We start from the raw sequence: 20,890 nt of genomic DNA on the forward strand, positions 1-20,890 counted from the left end.
GAGGACTTGATCACACTCATCATGTCAGCTTTTCCTAAGTCCCTCTTAAGAGAGTGACTGTAACTTAAAGTTGAAAAGCTGCCTCATTGGTGCTCCATGATCTGTAGGGATAATGACTACCTTAGCCACTGGCGGGACTGCATAAGGTGCAATACATGTGCCTAGGACCTGGAATCAGACTCCAGGTTCAAACATCAGCTCTGCCTCTTATTAGCTGTATGATCTGGGCAAGCTATTAGGTTAGTTTAAAAATAATCTCATTTTTTGCCATTGAAAGTAACGTCAAAAACTACAATTATTTTTACACCAACCTAATACTCTCTCTTAGCTTCTGGTTATTAATCTGAAAAATAGAAAAATCTGTTTGTAATGTTTGTGGTGAGCAATAAATGGGCATCATATAGGGATCTCTAGAATGTGCTTTGAAGTTAGGCCACTATAGTTCAAACCTGCATTTCCTCCTTACTCTGGTATGACCTCAGTAAAGCTACTGAACTTCTCTGTGCCTCAATTTTTTTTCTTTTTTCTTTCTTTTTTATTTATTTATTTATTTTTGAGATGGAGTCTGGCTCTGTCACCTAGGCTGGAGTGTGCAGTGGTGCGATCTCAGCTCACTAAAGCCTCTGCCTCCCAGTAGCTGGGATTACAGGCGTGCGCCACCATGCCCAACTAATTTCTGTATTTTTAGTAGAGATGGGGTTTCGTCACGTTGGGCAGGCTGGTCTTGAACTCCTGACCTTGTGATCCGCCCACCTCAGCCTCTCAAAGTGCTGGGATTACGAACATGCGTCACCACTCCTGGCTAGTTTTTGTATTTTTAGTAGAGACGGGGTTTCACCATACTGGTCAGGCTGGTCTCAAACTCCTGACCTCAGGTGATCTGCCCACGTCAGCCTCCCAAAGTGCTGGGATTGCAGAGCCACTGTGCCTGGCTTCTCTGTGCCTCAGTTTTCTCATCTATAAAATGGGAATGATAATGATAGTACCTCCTTCATATGGCTTTCTGAGGATAAAACAAAAAAAGAGCTTATAAAAAAGTGTTTGCTCAGTTAAAACTCACACTTTCCAACTCTTGCATCATTTCAGGTGCTGTGAGAATTGAATAAAATAATATTAGAACTTTTGAAAGTATCTTAAGAACTGCATAGGTATCCAGGATTTCCTTGATTGCAAACTTCTCTAAGAATCCTCAAAATAAAGAACTGTATGGATTTTTTTAAAAAATCCTTTTGTCACCCTTCTAACATTTTTTGAAATTGGGGAGGTAGTAAGATATGGTCATTGTACAAATTGTGTATGGACATGTCTGCATTTCAGTGGAAAAAATTTGAGTAGTATGACCCAGTTGATTGCACCACCCTGAGTGCTCAGGAAAATGTGCTTTTTGTGTCAAAACACAAGGTCTCACTCTTACCCAGAGTATTCATGAAAGATGATAGTAGTTAGGAGTTTCTAATTAAAAGTGTCAGAAAAATTCTTAGATAACTTAGTTACACAGAGTTGTAAGAAGTGATGACATAAGGATAATTTTTTTACAAAGAAAGCAAACAGGTGTGGTATGGGGGAATTCCTGTTGGCTGGACTTTATAAGACAGGGCACTATTTGTCAAAAAGTGAAGCGTTTGTGGTAGACCTGTGAGTCTCAGACTGGAGCATGCACTGGAGCCACCAGAAGCGCTGATGAAAACACAGATGACTGGGTCCCACCCCCATAGCTTCTGATTTCTGTATGTCCAGGTGAGGCCTGAGAATTTGCATGCCTGATAAATTCCCAGGTGATACTGATGCTGCTGGGCTTGTGTTAGATTGGTTTTACCTGAAATCTGCTTTATCGTAAGTGGTACCTGGGGAGTCTTTTAGAAACAGCAATTGTCAGGCCCATTGCAGAGCTCTGGAATCAAAATCTTCTGGTGAAATGTACATTTAAGCAAGCACACCAGGTGATTCTTATGATGGGGCAAAGTTGGGAGTCATTGGGAGAGGGAGATCATCTCTGAGGCCTCTCCCTGGTTGGCCTCTACAAAGGAGAAAGCAAAGCTGATGGACCCAGACTAACGCCTTAGAAGAGAAGGAGGCAGTCATTTACTTGGAAATACTCTAACTGAATTTAAAGTAAATTTAGATTAAATTTCAAATAGGGAGACAGTTCTCCACCAGGGCTGCATATTAGGATTAGCTGGAGAGCCTTAAAATGCCCATGCCTTGTCCATACACAAGGACAAGTACATCGGAATTTATGACTGTGGGTCCCAGGCATCAGTATTTTTTAATGTTTCTCAGGCATTTTCAATGTGCGTCCAAATTTATGAATAACAGAAATATAGAGGCTTGTAACTTGGTCTCCGTCTTGCAGCAAATTAGCTGCATGACCAAGGGAAAATTTTCTGTCTTATAGAATAAATTCTTTTTGGTGAATGGATGGAGATGTGGGGCACATGAGAAAGGAAATGAGAGTTTGTTTGGAATATATCAGTCTTTCTCAATCTTAGCTGGTTGTTTTTTTTCTTTTTTTTTTTTTCTTTTTTTTGAGACGGAGTCTTGCTGTCTCTGTCGCCTAGGCTGGAGTGCGGTGGCGCAATCTTGGCTCACTGCAACCTCTACCTCCTGGGGTTCAAGCGATTCTCCTGCCTCAGCCTCCCAGTAGCTGGGACTACAGGCGCCCACCACCACGCCTGGCTAATTTTTTGTATTTTCAGTAGAGATGAGGTTTCACCGTGTTAGTGAGGATGGTCTTGATCTCCTGACCTCGTGATCCGCCTGCCTCGGCCTCCCAAAATGCTGAGATTAGCGACGTGAACCACTGTGTCCATCCCTTAGCTGTACATTTCTAATAAGCCCCCAGGTGTTGCCCTTGCTACTGGCCTGTGGACAGGGCTCCGGGTAGCAAAGCTGCCCCCCAAACTGTCTCACACTGAAATGGAGCCCGACTCCATGCTTCAGGCATAATCATGAATCTCATGGGTCCCAGCACATGGAAGGTGCACCACCACCTAAATAAATGAATAAATAAAAATACTCATTCCAGAGAGGGCTTTTTTCTTCAAAGTAGACCCTTTGGGAGTTTTTGCCCAGATTGGAGGGCTGCTGCCTCTGACATGTTTTTACACTGATTCTTTGTAAGTCTCTAACATATTCTTTGGAACATTCTCAAACTTTGCAACTCTTCAGTCCCTGAGGACAGATTAGACTTTTGGAAAAGCTGTATCTGGTGGAATAATGAATGGTGACATAGGGGTTATGTAAACTAAATAAACACATAAATATTAAGAGATGAGAAATAAAAAGGTCCTTGCCTTTGAAGAACACAACCAGAGCCGAACTTGGGAAATATGAGCACAGATGGCTCCCTTGATCAGAGGCAAAGATTGCTGGGGTTGGAGCATTTGGGGTAACTCATGTCCTGGTGGGCATGCAGACAAACACCGGAGTAGTTTTTATAAGTATACCATCATACTTTGGGGTCAGCCAACTTCTATTGGTAAGAATAGTAGTTATTTTCAGCTTTGTAGGCCACATAGAGTCTCACAGATTTTTCTGTATGTAGGTGTTTTAACTGCCCTTTATAAGTGTAAAATCGTTCTAGCTTTAAAACCATACAAAAATGAGCCACTGGCTATATTTGGCCCATAGGCATAGATTGTTACTCATATTTTATAACTAAATACCAATGGTAAAGTATATCTATGTGTACATAATCTGTTGTGAAATAATGGGTATTAAGACATTTGAAAGTTAAATTTTCTGTCTTCAGGGAATGCTAAAACAATAATTGTAATTATTGCTTATTTAAGCATTTACATAGATGAAGACCTCCAAATATTATAGCCCTCTTTTTTTCTCTCCTTTTCTTTACGTGCACCTGAAAAATATTATTGGTGTTCACACAATGAGTATGCTTGCTAAACTTGGTTCCCACAAAAAATTGCAGAGCCTATTTGAGGCAAAAGCCCAGGGTTAAATAACTAAATAGCCAGCTTCTAGAGCGCAAAACTAAACAGAAGCAAGATATATAGAATTTCCTTATACTTGCTTCTCTCTGGGACTATTAGAACACCAACTTTATCTGTATTTCACAGAGCAGATTGAAAGGTCAGACTGACTGGCCATTCACCCAGACTGATTCAGCTAGAGGGGGAAAAATGACCTACTGAGGATGAAAGTAAAACATTTCTCTTATAGAGAGTTGCTAAGCTGAGGTACATCTGAAGGGCACTGTGGGGCTTGGCCTGCTCCTACGGGCATTGGTTATAAGCATAACCTTGGCTCAGAGTTTGTGTACACTTCTGAAAGTGCAGCTGCGCCTTTCATCTAGACCTAGGCATGGTCTTCTGAGAGCCTGAAGGTGAAACCAAATGCATCTGTGGTCCACTACTGACCATGGCTCTGGACTATGAGGGATGCATCTGCTGCCCAACAAGGCAGAGGTGGCTACTTGAAGGTCACCTTGGAGAAAAAGGGACTCTATGTGGCAGAGCCCTTTCTGAGAGGGTTCCCAGGTGACATGAAATAACCCTCCTGCCCATCCTCTGGCGCTGCTCTGCCCTGCTTTCTGAGCATCATGGAAATACTAGATTTCAGAGCTGAGCAAGGAGCTGTTGCAATTGCAGCTCTCAGTAGCAGCTTGTGGCCCATAAGAGGAAGAGTTGCAGGGCACTCAACAGGGGACCTTCCAGCTTGGGAGAGACCTGTGAGAGCACTGGTTATCAATGAAAACCAGGAGGCCTTGTCAGGCTGTGTATATGTCTTGCAGGACACAGACAGGAAGAAACTAATAGCTACAGGTATGATGAAAGTGGGGAGACCTTACTGATGGATTAGTGATGTTGGATAGCCAGGAAACATTATTCATAAGTGGTATTAAGCAGAGGAGAACTTGAAGCAGGTGTTAGGAACCAGAGTATGAAGTCATATAAAGAAAGCAGAATTGGGATGAGCCTGACCATGTGGGAGGAGGGTTTGAGAGTATCAGAGAAGGTGCTGCAATACTTGGATGGTTTTGATAGCACTGTTTAATAAGCCTAAGACAGAGCAGATATGGAAAACTCTTTGACTTTTCCCTCTCTGATGACTGAGGGCCCTGGCCTACCACCTGCTCTGGGAATGGATGGGATTGCTCCCAGGGGAAAAGCATGGAAAAAGGGAGCTGTGCTTTGCACCCAAACAAGCTTGAACTTATACACTAAGGAGAGAATTAAAACTTCATGAGAGAACATGGGGGAAAATGCCATAAAAGATCTGAAATTAAAGAAAAGGTGACACTGGAGCTCAGGTAAGATGGAGTGAACAGGTTTGAGGGGTTGAGCTTGGAAAGAGTCCATGAGGCAATGCAGGTAATAGGAGGCAGAAGTTACAGGTTCTGAGGGCAGGGAGGGAGATGTTAAGGGAACTAAGTTGGTTCAAAGGTCATTTCTTTAGTCAGTTTCCTGGTGCGGTCAAGGACAGTTGTGATGTTGTCTCCCCTACCCAATATTTCCATTGCTGTGATTTACTTAGGAACCTTCTGGAGTTGTGACACAGGTTCCCAGGACTTCTCCTTTGGGCAATACCCATTGCAGTGGCCAGGCCAGATGTTTACCAAGGGGCCAGTGAGAACTAGTACCTTCTATTAGGTATACTCTAGGGCTTTGTCTTGGGTTATCCATGCAGACTGCTAAAGCCAGGAGTGGAGCAGGAAGTGATGAGGAAGTGAACATCCAGGAATGATATAGCTACAGATGAAACGCTGCAAAATTGGCCTCTTGGTTAGAGAGGCCTCTAGAGTGACCCTTCAGTTTCAGGAAGAGGTTGTTGATAGTGCTACATTGAGAGGTAAGCCAGACAGCATTACAGACTCAGAATTGCTTCTGTGTTCACCTGCAAACTTCTTTTGTAAATGTTTGGGGGAGTGGAGAATATCCTAGAGGTCCTTCTGGGTCTTCCGCTTCATGCCTATCTCCTCCTGGTTTTTTGTTTGTTTTCTGGTCCCAGAACTTAGTGCTTTAAGGAGACCTGGGAGGGGCACATATTTTTATGTTTTTAAGAAACTATGCTCCTCCTTGATCCACTTAACTTTGATTTTACTTGTGTCATAAATACTATAAGTTGATACTTCTCTCATTTCCTGCTATGATGATACTTTGACGTATTTGACAGATTGGAAAAAATTAAATGGTTAAATCTGATCAAGTTTTCCTCTAAACTGGGGGTTGGCGATCATCTGTAAAGGGATAGTAAGAGATCTTGGCTTGTGGGTCATATGGTCTCTGTCACAGCTACTCAAATCTGCCATTGTCATGCAAAAGCAGTCATAGACAATATGTAAAAAAGGGCAAAGATGTGTTCCAATATGACTTTATTTATAGAAGCAGGTGGTCAGAGGAAGAACAGACCAAACTGCTTTTAGATAGGGTTGACAGAGTTTAAGGAAAACTCCCTGTCCTTATGTATTTCCCCAAAGGGTTGCCTGGGCAGCCTGAAATTTCAACAGTATATGGTAGTCCCCCCTTATCCATAGTTTTGCTTTTTGGAGTTTCAGTTACCTGTGGTCTGAAAATATTAAATGGAAAATTTCAGAAATAACTCATACATTTTAAATTGAGTGCCATTCCGAATAGCATAATGGAATCTTGCAACCTCTAGCTCCATCCACCCTGGATATCAATCCTCCCTTGTCCAGCACATGCCTTGTAGAGGCTGTGTGCCCCTTCGTCACTTAGTATCCTTCTTGGCTGTTAGATCTGCTGTAGAGATATCCTAGTGCTTATGTTCAATTAACCCTTATTTTACTTAATAATGGCTCCAAAGTGCAAGAGTAATAATGCTGGGATATTGTTACAATTGTTCTATTTTATTACAGTTACTGTCAATCTCTTACTGTTCCCAGGTTATAAATTAAACTTTATCATAGGTATGCATGTTCAGGAAAATACATTGTGTATATAGGGCTTGGTACTATTTGTAGTTTGAGGCATTTGCTGGGGTTCTTGGAATGTATTTCCCATGGATAAGAAAGAAGTACTGTTTGGTGTGTGTGTGTGTGTGTGCATGTGTGTGTGTGTTTTAAAGCTCTAAAGCCTCCAGGAACATCTTAATTAGATTAAGGTGTTATATTACCTAGGAGAAGAAAATATGACCTTAGTGAATAGTTACTTTGATGAATCAATTAGCATCCTTTTCTAGGTAAACCAACAGCGATAAGAAAGAGCTCTACCCCAGAGGTAAGGGCAGATGGGAGCAGGAGATAAGAAAACATCAATGACAGGGAGGCTGCCTTGGAACCACATTTATAGCTACTGTTTACAAGGACTTCTACAGAGAGCCATGGGAGCCACAAGGATGAAAATAAAAATACAACCGTTATCCTCAAAGATGTGGAAATTTAGTTGAAGATGCATGATATCTGTGTGTGTATCTTGGATTTATATATCTAATTCTGTGTGTAGGTATCCTCCATCCATATAATAAATAATGAGTAAGACAATAGTATGTGGTAAGTTGCAATGGGTAGCACAGCCAGTAAGCCTGAATGTGTTTGGAAGAGATCTATTTCTACTGGGATGCCTTCAGCAACACATGGATTTTGAATTGAACCTTGGAAGATTGCTAGTTTAATTGGTAGAGGCATCCCCTCCACAAAAAAGGAAGACAATATGGGACATAAACTGGGGACTCACGACTGTCTTCTTCATTCTGTGTGAAGTGGGCTACAGTCACAGATCCAATATTGGTTAGGATGGTTAGATTCATCCTGCATTGTGAATATGGCCTTGACTCCACACTTCTACTTGTCATCTGGAAATGTAGGAAACCAGGCTTTAGAGAATAGCTGCACTTATTTATTCATCTGGATCTTCATTCTGGAAATGTTCCTTGGCTTCCGTTAAATGTCAAGCACCGGATGGTTCAGTGCAGCCCTCCTGCATTGCTAAAGATGGATCCTGGAGTTTTCATCCTAATAATAAGCAGCCCACATATATGAAGGTCAACATGTTTTATTCACTGGAAATAAGTTGAGATTTCATTTACTTACATGAGATGCTGAAAACTAAATAATGGTGGAGAGTTGCAAGATTTTAGTTCCTCCATGTAAAGATGGAGAAAACAAAATCCCCTGATGCCTTTAGTAATTAAAAGGGCATTACATTCCCGGCATGGTTTAAGGTAAGACATGTTAAGCCTCTCCTATCCTTTTCACATAACCACACATTATTGATGAGCCAGCATCAAGAAGGCATTAGGTAACGCTTTACTGCATTATTTTAAGCCACTGAGGTTTTTATATATGAAGGGTATAGATTTGTGCTGAGTGATTCAGCTATGAAGCAGGCACATCAATTTGTTCATGAATGTGAGCTGGTGATTACCTCCATTAAAGTCACCAGGGCAGACTGATCACTTTAATTTGGGCAGAGGCATGCAAACAGCATTTGCTAGTGGTGTGTGTATCCCTAAGAACACAGGCAAAAGGGCAGCTCTGCATCCCAGAAGAGCTCTAGAAAATGCAGATTTGTGTTTTTACAGATGTATAACTATAGTCGAGGGTACAATGCCTGGTGGGACCATGAACAAATTTCTTTGTTGTACCATGTGACAGGATGTTGTATAAGGTTCACTTGATGTTAGCTAGTGTAGGCTAATTTGATGATACACTTATTTGATTAACTGATACAGAAAAGTTGTATTTCCTCCTAATTCTAGATAGAGAACTCGGGACCCTCCTATGTATGGTTAAGTTATGACAAATTGAATGGTCCTCTATACAACATGAAGAGAGTTTGTGGGAATTAGTAAATTCAAAAAATTGGAATTCAGCAACTGTGATCCCAGGTATGTGTGGAGGGGTAAAGTGGAGATTCTGTATTGCAAGGATTCAGTCTAGCTGGGAAATGTGAAGTGGCTACTTAAGCAATCCTGATTTGCACTTGCAGTTTATAGAACGAAGAGTTAGAAGGACATTTGGATGACATGGTAGATAAGTCAAGAAGAAACAGTGTTGAGAAATATGGGATGCAATGCTGGTAGCCCTGGAAAGTAGGCAATTCACTCATTCCAGGGACCTTTCAGCAAGGCCTATGGTCACAGGTAAACAAATGCCATAACAATTTTCCTGATGCAGAAATTTCACTTCTGACAGGAGCAAAAACTAGATGCCTAAAGATGCGTATTACTTTGTTTTTGGTAACAGCAAACATCAGAGACTCCCCTAAATGCATGACAACAAAGAATTGCTTTACCAAATAATTAAGGCAACAACATTAGGGAATCTTGTTCAATTATTAAAAAATATTGGTTAAAAGTGTATATAAAAGCTATAAAATATTTGGGATATAACAAGGGTTGAAATAAGCAGTGAGAAAAAAATACAAATTGAGAATTGTAACTTTATACAAAACTGAGGAATACAACTATCCAAGTGATCACATAGTAGAGCTCCCTTCCGTTTTCATCATTGTCTTCCCTTTATTTCTTTCATAATACTCATCACCATATAAACTTCTAATGTATTACTTTGTTAAATTCTGTCTTCCCACCAAAATATAAGCTCATCTACGGAATAAGAAATAGTTTACTTGTGTCTTCCATGTCTGTCGTATGTAGACACTCGATATTTATTGAATGAGTGATCAATGATTGGATAATGTCATTCAAATATATTTTCACTTTTATAGTGGGCTTTCAATAAAGTTCATCTTATGGCAGTAACATTCTTGAAGTCCTTGCTGGGTGCTGGGTTAACTAATCTCTTATTGCAACATTGTAATATTTTATATTTTATAACTGAGACACAATTGAGGCTCAGAGATGCAACACGTCTCACCCAGATGGAGAGAAAAAGAGTCAGAACATAAACTCTGGGCTGCTTAACTTCAAAGCCCAGGTCTAACCAATTATGATTTTTAACATCATGTAGAATGATCAAGAGTGCCAGATGCTTTATAGAGGTCATTTAAAACAGAGGCAAGAAAAAGTGATTCATTTCCTCCTGTCCCCCAGTGTACTTAAGCCCCAGCTGCTGACATCCAGTGAGCCATCCTTCCCTGATCAAATTATCCCTGCTATTTAAGTTTTCTCTGTCCTTTAGAATGGCAGTGACTGTTAAGCAGGCTGATAAACTTATCCCAGTGTGTAGCTGCTGATTTGAAAAGGATTCCATAATACCTCAGCAGAAAAGAGACAACTCCTACAATATTCTTCTGGGCAGCCAGACTTGACTCTCTTCAAGTCCAATTTTGATGGTGGCATTTAGCCTATTCCTATGCCCATCTCCCTGGAAGCTGATCATCAAAGGCTGAGCCTCTTTGTCTACCAGCTGCTTCCGTCTTGCCTCTCAAAGGTTTCAGGGAGGTGTATCATTTCCACCCTTACTGAACTGTGAAACTCCATTTGTGTTATAGAAGTCATGTTCTGTAGGAACCTTGAGGTTCTCTAGAAGACAGGCATATATGTTAATGCCTTCCTGTGTACTAATTGCGTCAGCACACATGAATGAATAAACCTTCAGATGGAGACCACAGCACTTTTCGTTGTGATGATAGTTTGAGAAAAAAGTTTTGCATGAAATCCGTGCCACCATCCTCTCTGTGGTTTTATATGGCCACATGACTGACTATAAATTAAAGTAATTCCCCTTTAGTAGTAAATAAATTCATTTTATTCTCAAATTTACAATGATGATGAAATATTAACACGAGGAGTAAGTGCTTTATGGACCTTTGAATTGCTGTTCTGCTTTATTTCAATAGTGTGTTCTTAAAACAGCAATATGATACCTGAAGCTGTAAAAATTAATGAAATGATTCGGTGTTTGGGAGTTGAATGCAGTGAATATTTGCTGGTGTTTCAAACTGAACAGAATCACAAATATTAATGTAATTTGATTTCCAGGGCCAGAAAAAGGGAAAATGTTCTCATTTTTCTGATGTACTTCATATCACTTTGGAGTTAAATGCCTAAGTACTTTATTAGTAGATGTTTTTAATGTCTAATTGAAACATGTCTAATTGGAAGGGGTCCAGTTTCTGTTTTCTGCATATGGCTTCCAGGCATTTTGGCTTTTCTTGTGAGTGTTCAAACAAGACTGTGGAACTTTTGAGACAGAGCAGCTTTTCTGTGGTGGTGTCCACACAAAACTGAATTGTACAGCCGTGATGCACTATTTATCAATAGCTGTGAGGGGTTTTCTTTGGGTGATTAAAAAACATCTTGCATTTTTAAAGGGTCACTATACATTTTACTCTAAGTTCTGGGATACATGAGCAGAATGTGCAGGTTTGTTACACAGGTATACATGTGCCATGGTGGTTTGCTGCACCTGTCAACCCATCATCTAGATTTTAACCCCCACATGCATTACGTATTTGTCCTAATGTTTTCCCTCCCCTTGCACCCCACCCCCTAACAGGCCCCAGCATGTGTTGTTCCCTCTCCCTGTGTCCGTGTGTTGTCATTGTTCAACTCCCACTTATGAGTGAGAACGTGCCATGTTTGGTTTTCTGTTCCTGTATTAGTTTGCTGTGAATGGCTTTTCAGCTTCATCCATGTCCCTGAAACAGACATGAACTCATTCTTTTTTTATGGCTGCATAGTATTCCATGGTGTATATGTGCCATATTTTCCTTATCAAGTCTATCATTGATGGACATCTGGGTTGGTTCTATGCCTTTGCTGTTGTAAACAGTGCTGCAGTAAACATGTGTGTGCATGTGTCTTTCCAGTAGAATGATTTATAATCCTTTGAGTGTGTACCCAGTAATGGTATTTCTGGTTCTAGATCCTTGAGGAATAGCTACCCTGTCTTCCACAATGGTTGAACTAATTACACTCCCACCAACAGTGAAAGCATTCCTTTTCTCCACAGCCTTACGAGCATCTGTTTTTTCCCGACTTTATTTATTTTTATATTTATTTATTTTTGAGATGGAGTTTTGCTTTTGCTGCCCAGGCTGGAGTGCAGTGGCGTGATCTCAGTTCACCACAACCTCTGCCTCCCAGTTTCAAGTGACTCCTGCCTCAGCCTCCTGAGCAGCTGGGATTACAGGCATGTGCTACCACACCTGGCTAATTTAGTATTTAGTAGAGATGGGGTTTCTCTATGTTGGTCAGGCTGTTCTCGAACTTCCGACCTCAGGTAATCCACTCACCTCAGCTGCCCAAAGTGCTGGGATTATAGGCATGAGCCACTGCACCTGCCCTGTTTCCTGACTTTTTAATGATCGCCATTCTAACTGGCATGAGATGTCTCATTGTGGTTTTGATTCTCATTTCTCTAATGACCAGTGATCATGAGCTTTTTTTCATGTTTTTGGCCACATAAATGTCATCTTTTGAGAAGTGTCTGTTAATATCCTTTGCCCACTTTTTGATGGGTTTCTTTTTCTTGTAAATTTAAGTTCCTTGTAGATTCTGGATATTAGACCTTTGTCAGATGGGTAGATTGCAAACATTTTCTCCCATTTTGTAGGCTGCCTGTTCACTCTGATGCTAGTTTATTTTGTTGTGCAGAAGCTCTTTAGTTTGATTAGATCCAATTTGTCAATTTTGGCTTTTGTTACAATTCCTTTTGATGTTTTAGTCACGAAGTCTTTGCCCATGCCTATGCTCTGAATAGTATTGCCTAGGTTTGCTTCTAGGGTTTTTATGGTTTTGGGTTTTACATTTAAGTCTTTAATCCATCTTGAGTTAATTTTTGTATAAGGTATAAGGAAGGGGTCCAGTTTCTGTTTTCTGCATATGGCTAGCCAGTTTTCCCAGCACCATTTATTAAATGGGGAATCCTTTCCCTATTGCATGTTTTTGTCAGGTTTGTCGAATATCAGATGGTTATAGGCATGTGGTGTTATTTCAGAGGTCTCTGTTCTGTTTCATTTGTCTATAGATCTGTTTTGGTACAAGTGCCATGCTGTTTTGGTTACTATAACCTTGTAGTACAGTTTGAAGTCAGGTAGCCTGATGCCTCCAACTTTGTTCTGTTTGCTTAGGATTGTCTTGGCTATATAGGCTCTCTTTTGTTTCCACATGAAATTTAAAGTAATTTTTCTAATTCTGCGTAGAAAGTGAATGGTAGCTTATTGGCAATAGCATTGAATCTATAAATTACTTTGGGCAGTATGGCAATTTTCATGATACTGATTATTCCTGTCCATGAGTATGGAATATTTTTCCATTTGTTAGTGTCCTCTCTTATTTCCTTGAGCCGTGGTTATAGTTCTCCTTGAAGAGGTCCTTCACATCTCTTGTAAATTGTATTCCTAGGTATTATTTTATTATCTTTGTAGCAATTGGGTCACAATATATTTTTATGAGGGAGTCACATGTTTTTTACTTTTGTCAATTTTTTTTTTTTTTTTTTGAGACACAGTTTCACTCTGTTGCCCAGACTGGAGTGTGGTGGAGCGATCTCGGCTCACTATAACCTCCACCTCCTCAGTTCAAGCAATTCTTGTGTCTCAGCCTCCTAAGTTACTTTTGTCACTTTTTAACAGTCCTATCAGGAATATTCACTCTGCTTTTGGTTTGCTGAGGTGATTATTAAAGAGTTAGATGATAGATGCCAATTGTAATACAAATTCGATTAATGGAGTAAGTTACTTTCTTCAAAACATAGGCATAGGCTCTCCTTGCTGGTTTTTTTGTTGTTATTGTTGTTGTTGTTCCTTTCTAATTCTGCTAATGAAATAGTTAATGTTAAGTATTCACATACTTAAAGTGTGCCCAGAAGAGCAAAAATAAATTATATTCATTGAGCATCCAGAAAGTAGTGCTAAACAGGCAATTGGAAAATTAATCTTGCAGGTTGGATAGTTTACCACCCCATGATATGTTTACTGATTCTACTTAGCAGTACAGGTCTCTTTTTCTGTAATCCTGAAGTTTTTGTGGTCAGCAGCACACAATTTAATGATGGCTGCTAAGCTTCCTCCTTTCCCTTAAGATAACTGGTTTTAAGGTACTATGTCAGAGATAGACTGGCCCAGTCTTCTCAGCTATTACTTCCCCAGATCCATTAGGCTCTCAGAAGTTAAGAAGGAGAGCTTTCCTTTCTAATAGATTGGTAGATATTTAGTACTATTAGCTCACCAATGAACTCTACCACCTACAGTCATGACTTATTCCACTTTCAGAAATCCCAGATCAATCTAAATTGCTCAAAATTTAATACTTAATGAAATGCTGTATTGTTTTTTAAGCTTCCAGGAAGGCGATTAAATCTCGTGGCTTCAGTTAAGTTGTAAATAATTCAACAGTGGAGAAGGCAGAGGTGGGGCCCAGTTGGGCAAGTATATCTCATAAACGTTTCCTGCTTGGTTGCCTCAAGCAGGTTTCAAAATTTTATCAGATTTAATTGTGTTGTTCAACATCTTTGAGGTTGCAATGTATTCGTAGTCTATTGTCTGCTTTTTCACTCACATTAATCTTTTCAAATGTCTAGTAATTCCAGTCCACCATTCCCTTCCTCCTCCATACTTCCCCTTATCACCCTTTATCATGAGAAATTGACCATGGAGGAGAAAATAGTAGCTTTGAAAAATAGAACATTTACTTCACCACAGTCTCTGATGTTGTAACAGAGATCTAGTTAAAGAACAGGTTGTTGAAATCAATTATCAGATACTGGCAGGTGTGGTGGCTCATACCTGTAATCCTAGCACTTTGGGAGGCCGGCCGAGGCAAGTGAATCACTTGAGGCTAGGAGTTCGAGACCAGCCTGGCCAACATGGTGAAACCCCATCTCTATTAAAAATACAAAAATTAGTCAGGCATAGTGGTGGGTGCCTGTAACTTCAGCTACTGGTGAGGCTGAGTGAGGCAAGAGAATCACTTGAACCTGGGAGGCAGAGGTTACAGTGAGCTGAGATCTTGCCACTGCACTCTAGCCTGGGCAGCAGGGTGAGACTCCATCTCAAAAAAAAAAAAAAAAAAACCATCAATTTTGAGGTACTTACTGTGTATAGTTATCTTGGACTGATGTTGTTGAGGTTGAGGTGTTAGCTGGTATTTCAAGCTATATTATTTTTTCTTTTTTGGAGATGGAGTCGCTCTCTGTCACCCAGGCTGGGGTGCAGTGGCATGATCTCGGCTCACTGCAACCTGCGCTTCCCGGTCTCAAGCGATTCTCCTGCTTCAGCCCTCCTGAGTATTTTGGAATACAGGTGTGTGCCACCACACCCTGGCTATTTTTTGTATTTTTAGTAGCAATGAGGTTTCGCCACATTGCCCAGGCTGGTCTTCAACTCCTGGCTTCTTAGGAGCCTCAGCCTCTCAAATTGCTGGGATTATAGGCATGAGCCACTGCATCTGGCCCAAGCTACATTATTGATTGGGAACGGCCTCAAGCAATGAAGCTGAGGATCATTTGCTGAGGAAATTCTAGAAATCAAAATATATAAAACCAAGTTGATAGTCACCACTGTGCCAATGAGTCTAGTGAGAAGCAGAGAAAGATAAGCCAAAATAAAAAAGGGAAGGTAGGGATTTGGATAGAGCCCACGACCAACTTAAAATATGTAAACCTGCATCTTGAAGATACTGAAATCCTTAGCATCATATTGGAAATATTTTCAGAATGTTTCCAAAGAAAATACAAGGTGAATGAAATTCTGAGTTTTAAGTGGAATTAAATAGCAGGAGTACGTTGCAGAGTGTAGGCTGCCAGACTTTAGGATTTATGGATCAGTACAATTAAAGAGAATACATAACTGGAGGACTATCAAGAGGTGCCAGCTCTTTATTTTTGCCAAGCATTGCTAGTGTGGTTCCCCCTACTAAGATTCTGTTTGGTGAGGAGTTTACCTCATTAGGCCTACTGGATAATAGAGTTTAATTTAAAGGATGAGAAAACAGTTCAAAATATTCACAAAGAGAAGTTTATTTTCACTATGTGGAAGTTACTGGTTAGTGTTTCCCTCGGTTAAAGTCCAGCTCTTCTGAGCTCTAAGTCCCACAGGGTCGACTTCTGCCAGGTGACTCACAGTCAGCATAAGTGGGAAGCTCTGTGATCTGGGGAGCTATGCTGTGACTGACAGAATCCAGTTACAGCACTCTTCATCTGTGCTCAGGCAGAGTGTACCTGCCTGTACACTGTGCTGTCTGCAAGCCTCAACTCCAAACCACACTCAGGTTTCCCTGGCTTACACTGTGCTCCCTGGAGACACTCACAGATGCAGGAAAGTGTTTTCCAGAGCTGGTGATATAATATATTGTGGCTGCTACTTTTTTCCTAAAAGTTTTTTAGTATGGAAAATATTAAGCATATCCCAAATTAAAGAATGTGTAAAGAACCATCATACACTGTCACTCAGCTTCAATTATAGACTAATGGCCAATCTTGTTTTTTCTACATTTCTACCCATTTCCCCAACCCCAGATAATTGTGAAGCAAATTCCAAACATCATTTCATCCACAAGCATCTTGATTATATATCTCTAAAAGCTATAGATTCTTTTTTAAAAAGTACAATTAGCATACTTTAAAATATTAATAACTCCTCAGTATCATCAAATATCTAGTTAATATTTAAATTTCCTTGATGGTTTCATAAATGTCTTTACTTATTTACATATTTATGTATATATGAATATTACAGTTTGTTTTTTTCTATTCAGGACACAACTGAGATCTATGTCTTTTTTCCAACAGTTTTTAACCATCAGGATATTCATGATTGTGTGTATGTAGTTTTATTTTACATGTTTCTTTTTCTCTTGAATTTTCTGTAAATTGAAAATTGATCCTAAATGTCTGATCTTTTTTTTTTTTTTTTTTTTCTTTTGGCAAGAATATTTCATAGACAGTGGTATGTCACTCAGTCAAGAAACACATGATATCTGGTTGTCGCTCTTTCTTTTTTTAATATTAACCACTGATGACTTGGTCTGGATCCATTATTTCATTAAGAATGCTGGTAATTTCTTATGCTTTTTACAGAAATGCAAAAAAGTTACCTGATTCTTGGGGCATTTTTAAGTTTTCATATTGTTATTGTCCTAAACTCTAGCAATTGTTCACTGTTTGCAAAAGTATGATCTCAAGTCTTTCACACTGCAAGCGGGGATGGTACAGGGCAAAAACAGCCATCATCTAAAATTATCACTGTTTCATAGAACGAGAGGTTGTTCAAAAGCAGATATGGGGAAAATTTAATTGAATATTAAAAGGTAGAACTGTAAGTACGTGTATCTTTCTAGAAGATTCTCCACTATCCTGATTTTTTTTTCCCCCCACATGCCACTTTGGACAGGGGAAGCTGCATTCTGGACTCACACCATGGATCAGAATGTAGGAACCATTGGTTAACACCATAGCATTGCCTAATATCTGCTAGAAGGTGAACATTTGTCTCACCAGATTAAGGGTGAAGCTCAACTTTATTTTTGAGGGCACCATTTAACCATTGTGTATTCCAAATTACTGTCTACAATGAGTTACACTAAGTTTACAAGCTATTGTTTAATTTATTACATAAACATGTATGAAACACCAATCCTGTGTCATGCACTGAGTCAGGCACTTGTATCAAAAATGAAATAGAATATAGAATACAGACATAACACAGATGAATAAAAATGTGGAGTGAAGACATTATGATATAACAAAAAGAAATCGAAGAGACCTGCATCATTAGTCCCTGCCACACATCTAAGAACCTTAGATATCTATGAATGGTCCCAAGAAGGCATATGTCTTTTCACACTTATTTTGAAAACTAAGTAAAATAATGAAAATCAAAGGTAAACTATAAACTATAAGAACTAAATGGTAATGTTTGGAATTCAGTTGTCATAATTTCTCCTAGTATATTTATTTTCTCACTGAAATAGATATAATGCATATTCCTTCTCCCTTAATAACTCCAAAACCCTATTCTTTACACTAATGGTTTATTGAAGTAATCTTTAAAAGTATTCTATCACCCTCAACCCATCTCATGTTGCTGATAAGGAAGCAGCAATCTAAGATGCGAAATGACTTACAAAGATGCCCAATGGTTGAGCCTTCTGATCTCCAGGCCTGTACTCTTGTCACTATGTCATACTGCCTAAGGTTTCTTTTGCATTAGGAACTATAAGCATGGGTGGTACATTCTAAACTCCTAGGGCATTAAGACATGGGAGGAGAGCAGCTCAGTTTTGGAGGCCAGACATAAGCAGGATACCAAAAAGGCAGGTGGCCAAAAGACTCCGGGGATTCTCTCTGCTAATCACTTGTTCTGTTTGCTCCATAGGTCCTACCCCTTGCTGTCCTCCTTTTATTTGACTTTTCATATCCCCATTCTTGTGTTGTCTTGATACCAGCCTGATGGGACTGATTGGTCTTTTGATGGTGGCTTTGTAGCTGCTGACCTTGGCTAATCAATCTCACCTTGAATTACCAACTCTCCTTCAAGAGAAGGAATAACACAAGTTGAACCACTTGACCTGGGAACTTGAATTCAGTCCGACTGTTTGGGGTAGCGTAGTGTTCCTAAAAATCAAATTTGAATGTCTTGCTCCCCCTCCCCTCCTTGGTTCCTGGACCCATCCATCCTCAGAGCCAACTGTTTGAAGATGGAAGGGGCCAGGAACCAAGGAATTGGGGGTAAAGAAGACATTCAAATTTGGGCCAGGAACCTAGGATGAGGAAAAAAAAAAAAAAAAGAAAAACTGTTGGCTTTGAAGATGGAAGGGGCCAGGAACCACGGAGGCCATCGAATTTGAATGTCTTTATACTAGATCTGCACATTGTAATTTACTATGTACTCCACCATTGTGTATTGAATGCTACGAACCTTTTGGTTACATTGCTCATAACAACTGGCCTCTAATAACATTTGAGTTGGCTATTAGTGAACTAAAATTTTCAGGCAGATCAGGAATTTTGGGGTGCAGGGCACCATAATTGTCAGCTTACTATAATTATCTCAAGCCCAAATAATTGCCTGTAGCATTCTTCTCACTCAACTCTATAGGGTCAGAACTGAGTACTGATACGGCCAAGATCACAGGGTTTTTGCATTTGACGACAAGTCTTAGGGGGCTCCCGAGAGTGTAGGCGGATCAAGGCAGTTCATAAGAAAAAGCAGTTCAAAAACCCTGTTAAAACGCAACCTTGCATATGCTTTGAGAGTCGTGAAATGCCTCTTCTGACAGAAATGCCTAAATTAGCATAAGAAGTAGTAATAGTTGGTTCTACATGAAGGCCAGGGTACCCTTATTTTATTTCCGAAAGAATTCTCTTGGAAGAGACATCTGCCAGAGAAGGTACAAGGCCGAGCAACAGTATACTTTCCCTTTGCTCCAACCTAATATTCACTAAAATCCTCTTCAATACAGGTTGCCAATTTAGCCTGTTCCATCTCCAACAATGAAGAAGGGGTGAAATTAGTTCGGATGGCAGCCACTCAGATTGACAGCCTGTGTCCCCAGGTAAGCCTCATTCACTTTGTTTCAAAAGCCTGTCAGTGACCTTCTCCACTTCAGCCCTTGTGCCCCTCCTTTCCTTTCTCTATTTCCTCTTGCTGGAAAATGCTACACATTCATGAGCCACTTCAAGTTCTACCTTTCTCAGAAAGAATAAACTACACCGGTCCCTTCAGAATTACCATGGCAGGGGCTGGGCATGGTGGCTCACACCTGTAATCCCAGTGCTCTGGGAGGCTGAAGTGGGAGGATTGATTGAGGCCAGGGGTTCAAGGCCAGTCTGGGCAACATAGTGAGACTCTATCTCTACAAAAAATAAATTAGCTGGGTGTGGTGGTGCATTCCTGTAGTCCCAGTTACTGGGGAGGCTGAGGTGGAAGGATTGCTGGGGCTCAGGAGTTCGAAGCTGCAGGGAGCTGTGATTGTGCCACTATACTCTCCACTCCTATTGACTTTGTTCTATTTGTTTTGGGTTGTGATTTAAATGTCCCATATCTATTTACCTTGTCTCGGCAGCTAAATCATAAACTTGCACATGTGGAAAGCAAGAGTGGCATTTCTGCTGTATCTGTGCTAAGTAAATGAGACTTGTCCAGTAAATACTTTTTGCAACCTGAGGCAAACTATTATGTCTTAAAAAGAAGCAAACAAAAATTAATGGTAGTTGAAAACCTACTTTATCTTTTATGTGTTTGATTGTCCTTCTGAACACCAAGAACCCACTTATCTGTAGAACGTACAGGGTACATGGCTTTAACATGGACTTTGACTGGCTTATTCCTCTTTTGAAGTGTGTGGTCATCGTGTCCCTGGATTGTTTCCAACAAATAGGTCATCAATGCCGCTCTGACACTGGCTGCCCGGCCACAGAGCAAAGTTGCTCAGGATAACATGGACGTCTTCAAAGATCAGTGGGAGAAGCAGGTCCGAGTGTTGACAGAGGCCGTGGATGACATCACCTCAGTGGATGACTTCCTCTCTGTCTCAGGTAATCATCACAAACAGGTCCCTTACAAGGCAGCTGGAGGATGGTAACTGAATGACATAAGGAATGTCTCACAAATGTCATGGGTCTGTGTTTCAGGCACACTCCTTAGATCTTGGAGCTGTTTTGATCATCTCTGCAAATGTGATTGTAACTCCCTCTCAAATGGTTCAGTGTTTGTTAATTCAAGACACGGAGTCAAGGCATTAAAAGGGAATACATTATTTAAGGTGGCTTATATTCCTTTTTAGTGTTTGAAGTTTATAAAGCAGGATGGCCTTTGATGTATCTGAATCTACACAGTTTATATCTTAAAAATAGGTGATCAGTTACTCCAATTTGGCTATGTTAAGTTTTTGTTGTTTTTTTCCAACAAGGGGAGGTTTGCGATAACACAGGTAGAGATATCAGCCACAGAACTTACCCCTTAGCAGGGACTTGGTAGCTATGAAGGCTTTGAGCACTTGTCTATGAGGTTGCAGAAGGAAGTGAGTGAAATAAAATAGAACTCATCACTTGAAATTATAACTT

General features: G+C 40.2%; 1 protein-coding gene across 7 annotated transcripts in view; it reads left to right on the forward strand.

Annotated features, from left to right (window-relative positions):
* Positions 1–20,890, forward strand: part of CTNNA2 (catenin alpha 2) — a 1,159,566-nt gene that overhangs the window by 1,033,609 nt on the left and 105,067 nt on the right. For 6 of the 7 annotated variants that reach the window (XM_023224974.1, XM_023224976.1, XM_023224980.1 and 3 more), the window contains 2 exons: positions 19,288–19,380; positions 20,206–20,362. In XM_023224974.1, the coding sequence (XP_023080742.1) occupies positions 19,288–19,380; positions 20,206–20,362 (250 nt within the window). The remainder of the gene's footprint in view (positions 1–19,287; positions 19,381–20,205; positions 20,363–20,890) is intronic. The other variant, XM_023224979.1, reaches the window with a different exon arrangement.

Source organism: Piliocolobus tephrosceles, chromosome 15, assembly GCF_002776525.5.
Source record: "Piliocolobus tephrosceles isolate RC106 chromosome 15, ASM277652v3, whole genome shotgun sequence".
In the NCBI taxonomy this organism is placed as follows: domain Eukaryota; kingdom Metazoa; phylum Chordata; class Mammalia; order Primates; family Cercopithecidae; genus Piliocolobus; species Piliocolobus tephrosceles.